This window comes from Haemaphysalis longicornis, unplaced genomic scaffold (genome assembly GCF_048455015.1).
Source record: "Haemaphysalis longicornis isolate Haplotype H1 unplaced genomic scaffold, Haemaphysalis longicornis Haplotype H1 scaffold_3, whole genome shotgun sequence".
Lineage (NCBI taxonomy): Eukaryota > Metazoa > Arthropoda > Arachnida > Ixodida > Ixodidae > Haemaphysalis > Haemaphysalis longicornis.
In genome coordinates this window covers 114337168-114344522 of record NW_027526335.1, presented here as the reverse complement: position 1 = coordinate 114344522, position 7355 = coordinate 114337168, and the positions used below count along the sequence as shown (strand labels likewise).

The following is a 7355-nucleotide window of genomic DNA, read 5'->3' as shown; positions in this document are numbered from 1 at the left end:
TGGCGGATGGACGCGCAACTCTGCTGTCTAGGACTTACAGTGTAGTAGCGCCAGCATGCGACAACCTTAGAAACCTGCTTTTTTTTTTTTTTTTTTGCGAGAGATTGCCCTTTGGCATAGGAAAAAGTTTTCATATGTACAACACTGCAGCCGTAACGCGCAAAAATACAGAAAGAGACCGGTGCTGGGGCCCCCAAATACAGCGCTTCAGATCTGGGAGTCTCCCAGGATGGAGCCCTGTGGCTCGGAGGGGTTGCGTTCGGGCGCCTCTAAGTGCGGGGCAAGTCCATAGCAGGTGTTCAACGTCAGCTCCTGACGCAGGAAGCACACAGAAGGGACAGGTGTCCGCAAACGGCGTGTGATAACGGGCAGGCCAAGCGTGGGTAACTGCTGGGGATAACGCCACCCCAACTCGAAACCTTCCGCAGCACGCCCTCCTCCATTAACGAGCGAGCCCGAGACCTCCCACGGCCACTACCACTTCTACCAGTATCCACCATAGAAAAACTGCTCGTGGGAAAGGAAACCCTCCGTCGCGCCACGCGGGCTTTACTTCCCCCGCAGAAACCTGCATTCGGGCGGCGGTGCCCCAGCACATGTTTGGTCCTGGCCAATCCCCAATTGTGGGCAAGCAGCTTCAAGGACATCATCATCCTCATCACAGTAGCGGTCCCAGAGATCGGTTTGGGGGGGGGAATGGGGGGCGATTTTTTTTTTTTTTGGGGGGGGGGGGGTGCAGGCGAATTAAGAATCGCTCCCCTCCTTGCGCCAATTCTGCGGAGGTGGTGATAACCATGGAGGCGTGTGCGCGTATGCGGTGCAACCCGCTGGGGTTTAACTTCGCGCAAGTGGAATGCTTAAAAAAACTAAAAATAAGAAACTGAGGACCTCTTGGGGGGGGGGGGGGGGGGGCGACCGCCCCCTTCGCCCCCCCCCCCCCCCTTGGGACCGCCGCTGCCTCATCATCGCTTAGAGCCATGCAAATATGGTGCATTCGCACGCTTAAATGATTTCTGAACTTGGTGCAAGAAAATGGCCTATTCTGTCCAAGAAAATGAGCTTTCGGTAGATATCGCGCGACTGGCGCTGTTAGTCAATGCTCTTGTGATGATGATGATAATAACTTTTTTGCCAAAAACTGGGTAAAAGGAGCAAGGGTAAGTGGGAGTCTTCCTGGATTCCTCTTCCTCAGGTGGCGGCCTAAAGCACTGGGGGGCGAGAGGCATGTTCGGCCAGTTGGACGAACTCGATGTGTATTCCGGGGTCGGAGCTCACATCAATTCTTTGATCCAATAAAAATGAGACACGCAACATAGACGCCTCCTATCCGGACGACGTCGCAGGCGCAAACAAACCGCGTGTAATTTTTTCATTCTGCTGTATACTTCTACTCTTTTAGTTCATTCTTTGTCCTGTGTGTGCGCAGTTCATTTTTCCTTCCTTATTTTCTACATGGGCATTTTTGGGCGATTGGTATGCACATCAATTAATCCGAACCATCATCATCATCGAGCAGCTTGCTGGCCTGGCCTCGCACGAGCTCGAACGTAGGCTTGACCCTGCCTCCCGGCATTCTTTGTTCTAGGCCTCGTTCGCCCTACACGCAACCGCAGGGCACCCACTTTATCTGTTTGCTTTCGATTCGATTCCTCCAGTCAAGGGTCTAGTGCAGCCTGGAAATGGAAGTATGCGCAGCTCCGGAGGTGCCGAGTGGGTACGTAGTTATAACGGAGCCTGTGGACATACCCAAGCGTGTGCGAGTCGAGGTCTGTTTGACGCACTACGTCAGCCCAGCTAGCCTCTTCCTGCGGTGTGAGCTGTCGGGAACCTCCGATGCCGAGAGCCAAGATGACTTTCACATCTCCCCGAGCAGCAACCACTTCTACCAAGCCTTCATCGGTATGCCCTGCTTAGTGCGCCAGGACAGCATCGCAAGGCTTGCGCTTCGAGCGCTGGTGACAGATGTGCACAAGAATCCGAGTGGCATACCGTTAAAGGTTGACGTGCTCTACGTGGACAGCGGCCGCACCGGTGTCGTGGGGATGGATTGCATATACACCTTGGATGCGGAAGCTGCGGCCAAACCACGGAAGGCGATCGCATGCTGCATCCGCAGCGTGAAGCCAACAGCCATGAGCTCCCGTTTCGACCTGAAGCAGCTGTGGAAACGAGACACTCTCTTCGAAGCTGTCTTCCACACCGCTTCCGACGCAGGCGTGTACGAAATTGACCTCTACGCCAAGTGCCGCGACAAGAGTGCGAGGCTGAAGACGCACGACGTGCGCAAATACTTGGTCGAAAACGGCTTTGCGAAGCCCTTGAAGTACCCTGGAGGCGAGCCGAAAGCGAACGACAACTCGGCCCGAGATGTCGTCAGTGACTGCCGCAACACCGGCGAAGGTACCCAAAACGGCACGCTTGAAAGGCCGTCATTGTCTTTCGTTCCCACCGGCGCCGAGCTGTCAGGCGACATGCAGCACTTGCATGTGGCCCAGCCGTCTGCTGTGCCCAAGGAGAATTCTTTGGAGATCTTGGTCACATCTGTCCGCACACCGGACCACTTTTATGGGCAGAATCTTTGCAGGAATGCAGAGTTGCCACTGCTGCAGAACCTCATCCTTCAGAGCAGAAAGCCAGTACTTTTGAAGAGCGAAGTCAAAAGGGGGGCCTCCTACATTCACCGCGAGCCACCTCATCATCCTGGCGTTAGAGTCCGTGTTGAAGACGTGCAGGAGTCCGGCATGTGCCGCGTTTGCCTAATTGACCACGGCAACCGCGAAACCGTGAACTTCTCGTCTCTGTTCACGGCTCACCCAAGACTCTCGGTCATCGCTCCGCTAGCTACAAGGTTCGAGCTTTCCGGCATACAACCACAGAGGGAGTGGACGGAGGCGGCTGTCAGTCGCTTCGTCGAACTGGCACACACAGGCACTCCGCTGGAAGCGGTTCTCGTGGGCACGAAGAGGGTCCATGGCGACTCTGACGGCCCAGTCCACATGGTGAAGCTCCTGAGCCCTACGCACGGGGATGTGGCCGAGTGCATGACCCGAGAGGGCCACGCAAAGGAGCGCAAAGGCGAGAAGAGTGCCCCGGGGCTACTCTCGAACAATTCCAGGCCATCTGACCACGGGCGGGAGGACCACAGCGACCAGTTGGGGAGCCACATCATCAACCCAGAAGATGCCGGGGTGGCAGCCACCAACGCTGGCGCTCGAAGGGGCCGCCGCGCTTGCAAGTTCTTTGCCCGACAGGGCTTCTGTAGGCAGGGGGATCGCTGCAACTACAGTCACGATTCCGGAAGCGCAGCTCCCCCAAGCGAACTCGTTATGGACCCCGTGAAGCCGCTGCGGCCGCCCGAAGTGGGGAGCTCTGTGCTGGGCCAGGTGTCCGCAGTTCTCAGCCCAAGCTGCTTCTATCTCGTCTTCCCGTACGGCCGGCGGTCGATCGAGCGGCTCAGCACAGATGGCATGGGCAGGGAATCGCAGCCGACGCTGCAAACGCTGAGAAGGGATTTGCAGGACGCCTGCAACAAAGGGAGCATCCGAGACAACCGGCGTGTGGAGAAGGCGCAAGGGGAGATGGTCGCTGCCAAGAGCAACGCGGACGGTTTCTGGTATCGGGCACGGGTTGTGTCGCTGCAAGAGGGGGACTTGATCAAGGTGTTCTACATAGACTACGGATTCTGCGAGTCTGTGCCTCGCAATCAGGTCAAGCCCCTTGACGTGCGCTTCGCGCACCTGCCCCAACAGGCACTCCAAGCGTGCCTAGTGACCGACACGGCCAACAACCGGCTTTGCAACAAACCCATCTGGGACGACGATTCCTGCAAAGCCTTCGCCGACTGCGTGTCCGGGAAAGATCTCGTGGTCAAGATCGTGTGCGTTGCGCAGGGGCTCCTACATGTGCAGCTCTTCTTCATCAAGAACGGCGAACAGCTATGCAGTGTCCACCGCTGCCTCACAAAAGCATCCAAGATGGAGCCGAACTGAATGCGCGGGTGGCAATCCTGCATGTGGCTGGGGTGCAAAAAACTGTTAATAAAAGTTGGGGTTTCGCAATAGCCCGGCAACTTCTTCAAATATTTCGTCCGTGTCACGATGCATACGCATGGAAGTGAGAGAGCTGTTTCTCTCCCGAGTAGGAGCATGTGGAACTTTAACAGAGAATAAGATGAAAAAACAAAACAAAAACGTCTGGTGAGAAAGGACGTGGCCGACTTAAGGGCTGAACTTCCGATATGCCGCGCATTTTCCCCAAAATAACACGTTTTGTATATATACTCTGACCCCCATTCAGGTCTCTGCCCCAACCGTCCGAACCTTCTATCAATACATGTTTATTACAACTACTAGCGTGAACGTAAACTTAAAACTGCTAGCTCATGCAGAAATGCGGAAACACGCTCACGCATTCCACGGGGGCAACACATCCGTGAGTATGTATCTGAACCACGGAGCAAAATTTATTGAGGAGCCGCAACAGGGCTTGCTCCGGCGGCACGATAAAGTCACGGCGTCGGGCACGGCACCAACGCGCCCTCTATCGCGAGGCGCCAAAGGAAAAAAGGCGCGGCGGTTCAAGGTCAGCCAGTGCATAGCCGGCTCTGCCGGCTGCCGTCGTGGGCAGACGACGCCGACGAATCCCTTGCGCGTGTGAACTTTCATTAGAGTCGATTTTCGGTAGCGTCACTAAATAAAGGCTTATTTAGTGACGCTAGTTTGCGGTGGATGAAATCTTCGCGTCTCAAACATCGTTTTCGTAAGATGAAGGGGCTTTGATTTTCATAGAACGCGAAACCTACAAAAAAAAACATGTGGTTGAGAATCTAGGTATGATTAGTTCCAGTGAATGGTGGTTCTTATCCTCTATGCCATTAGTTCATATCCAGACTGTTTTAACTTCACCGCCCTGCCTGTGCAACATGAAAAGCGCGCGAAAATCTGAGAACCCGCTGGCGAGAGCGGCGAGAGTGAACCACTCGTGGCGGGAAGGCGGCGTCGGCAGATGTCGTCTGCTCCGGGATTCCTTCTAGTGCTTCGTTTCAAGCGCGGTATGGCTTGTAATTAGGGCAGTATTTGTTAATAGCTGTTGCTAAAATGCCCAGCACTTCTATTTATAGATTTTATAGAAAGAAATCTGGAAATTTTCACAATATATTCTATCATATTACGATTTTTGTGTGTCGCGTCCGTAGAACTATGTCAACGCGCTTGACGCGCCATCTGTTGTGCTCCGCAAGCTACATTTCTTCCTCGCCAGACAGTGACATTAACGCGCCGCCCGCCCGCGCTGTCCCAGCCCGGCAGATTCCCCTCCTGAAATACTTCTTTCTCCGTGATCTGAACCATTCCCATTTCAACATTTCTGGCTCCCTCAGACACCAACCGCTGGATTGAAGTTCACTGTGTTGCATTTAAGACCGTCGAATTTCGCGCTCGAGAAGGCGCACAGATGATGATGATGATGATGATATTGCGGTCAACCGCTCACGTTGCGCCATCTTTTGTGGGTAACTAGAAAAACAAGTTTGATGGCCGACAAAGTGTCCGCCAGATGCCGCCACGTGTCCTAAACGTGAGGCACGTGAGGTAAACACAGAAAAAAGCCCAGAGAGAGGCACCATAGAGAGGCGAAGGCGGCGAAGGGGCCCCCCAGGAATTTCATAATGGCTGGCAGCAGCTACTCACTGCCAGCGAGTGTGAAATAGACTTATTTCCTCGTTCGTGTCAACAACCCGGCGCTTGACAACTTGTCGTTCTAACTCTCCCACCGCAGTTTATGCGGACCGCGCGGATTCGACATGGCACGTCTCGAGTCGTCGGGCGGGTGCACGGTGCTGCATTCTTGGTGAGATCTGTGGTCCTGTTTGATGTCGTTACGGATGCATTCGATCGCCCGTGCAATGCTCGCTCGTGACGAACCCGGTGGACGCCGGCATCCAGCCACGCGGACCTCGGAGTCAACGTAGCGTGGCAGCGTGGGTTCAATAACACCGGTGAGCTTCCGTCCGTGCGGTGATTACGTCGGCCTCTACGGCCGCCGCCGCGGCGGCGGCAAAACTTCCAAGGTGAGGAACCGCTTCGGGGCCAATTCGCCCTTTCGCTTTTGCTTCTTTTTTTCTTGCCTTCCGAGCCGGTCCGGTACAGTTTCTGCTCCTAATGAAGGGACCGAGCATTCTCGAGCTTCCCGGACTGCTGAAAGTAAAACTTGCGCCAGCGAGAGTCCCGAAGCAACCGTTGTCATGCCCTGGTGAGCTCAAAAGCGAATATTTTGAGCTGCCTTGTTCGCCGTCGCTCAAGTAGGGCGCCGCCGGGGGATGCGGCCGTGGTCATTAGGCAGTCGGCGCGGCCGTACAATGTGGCGCATTGTGGACATTTCTGGCGGCATAGTTTTTCGCTCGAGGTAACAAAGGCGTGTGGCTCGTCTTCCGACTGCAAACGTTTCCTATACATACCACTTCCATTGGCCTCGCAGTTAGCGCTACGCTGCATTGCCATTGCTTGAAGGATTTAGCTAGTGAGGGCGGACTTTTGCATAAAACCTCTGCCCTGACGGCGTAGAACTGGACGAATAAAGTGCGACTGTTTTACACGCAACATACGGCGTTAGCGTGCCTTCTGTGTCATTCTCGAAATACGATCGCAGTGCTTTCCTTACGACCTTGCGCGAAAATGTTGCCGTTCCCGGAACGCTGCGCGACAGGCAGACTGGTTAATGGTGTTACTATTCAAAGCACCCTTTTCAGTTTCTAATCGGAGCGTAGAATCGCGCGGTGCGCGCCGTGATCCCGAAATCACCGAATGGCCGCGTTTGTTTACGTTCGACAGGAAGGAAGTCCTGCGGCCGTTCGCATTGATCGCTGTCAGAGCATGTGCTTATCGGAACTCGTCTTCGCAGGGGCTCGTGCAAGCCATTTGCTGCTGAAAAATGGAGCTTAGAAAGGTAAGCGCATTTGCTTCTTCAGTTGAAGGCTGCCTCGCCAGTGCTTGAAAAAAAATACAAACTGTTCGTGAAATGCTGTGTTGTCTCCTCCGGAATTCCCAACCAGAACGGGGTGTGTTCTCCCGTTGACAGAGAAGTCAACGGGAACTCCATTCCGCGTGAATATATTGAGATTTTCTAATTGAACGACTTTACGAAAAGGCTATGCCAATTGGCTTTAAATGCTGAATGCAGTAAGCCTTGATAATAACGACATCACTGTACTCAAAATATCCCTCTATTAAGCACGTTGAGAGCAAATCGTCTCCGCTTGCAAACAAATGTCACTTATAGCAGGACTATACCCTGTCTCGAATACTACCTTATAGCAAGGGTGTACTGTACTTGCATGTCTGCACGAACTGAAACAGAGC

The 7355-nt window shown here is 54.1% G+C and overlaps 2 protein-coding genes across 4 annotated transcripts in view; both read left to right on the top strand.

The window, feature by feature from the left end:
• The first annotated feature begins 1679 nt into the window (after window positions 1-1679).
• Window positions 1680-3989, top strand: LOC144175392 (tudor domain-containing protein 1-like). Its single transcript, XM_077704472.1, has one exon. The coding sequence runs from the start codon at window positions 1680-1682 to the stop codon at window positions 3987-3989; it is 2310 nt and encodes a 769-aa protein (XP_077560598.1).
• A 1637-nt stretch (window positions 3990-5626) lies between these two features.
• Window positions 5627-7355, top strand: part of LOC144175025 (uncharacterized) — a 103097-nt gene continuing 101368 nt past the window's right edge. For all 3 annotated transcript variants that reach the window (XM_077704040.1, XM_077704042.1, XM_077704043.1), the window contains exons 1-2: window positions 5627-6067; window positions 6898-6942. In XM_077704040.1, the coding sequence (XP_077560166.1) occupies window positions 6928-6942 (15 nt within the window). In that variant the 5' untranslated portion in view covers window positions 5627-6067; window positions 6898-6927. The remainder of the gene's footprint in view (window positions 6068-6897; window positions 6943-7355) is intronic.

What these genes read in the sequence shown, in the direction of transcription:
- LOC144175392 (XM_077704472.1), top strand. Translation starts at nt 1,680, where the DNA reads ATGGAAGTATGCGCAGCTCCGGAGGTGCCGAGTGGGTACGTAGTTATA.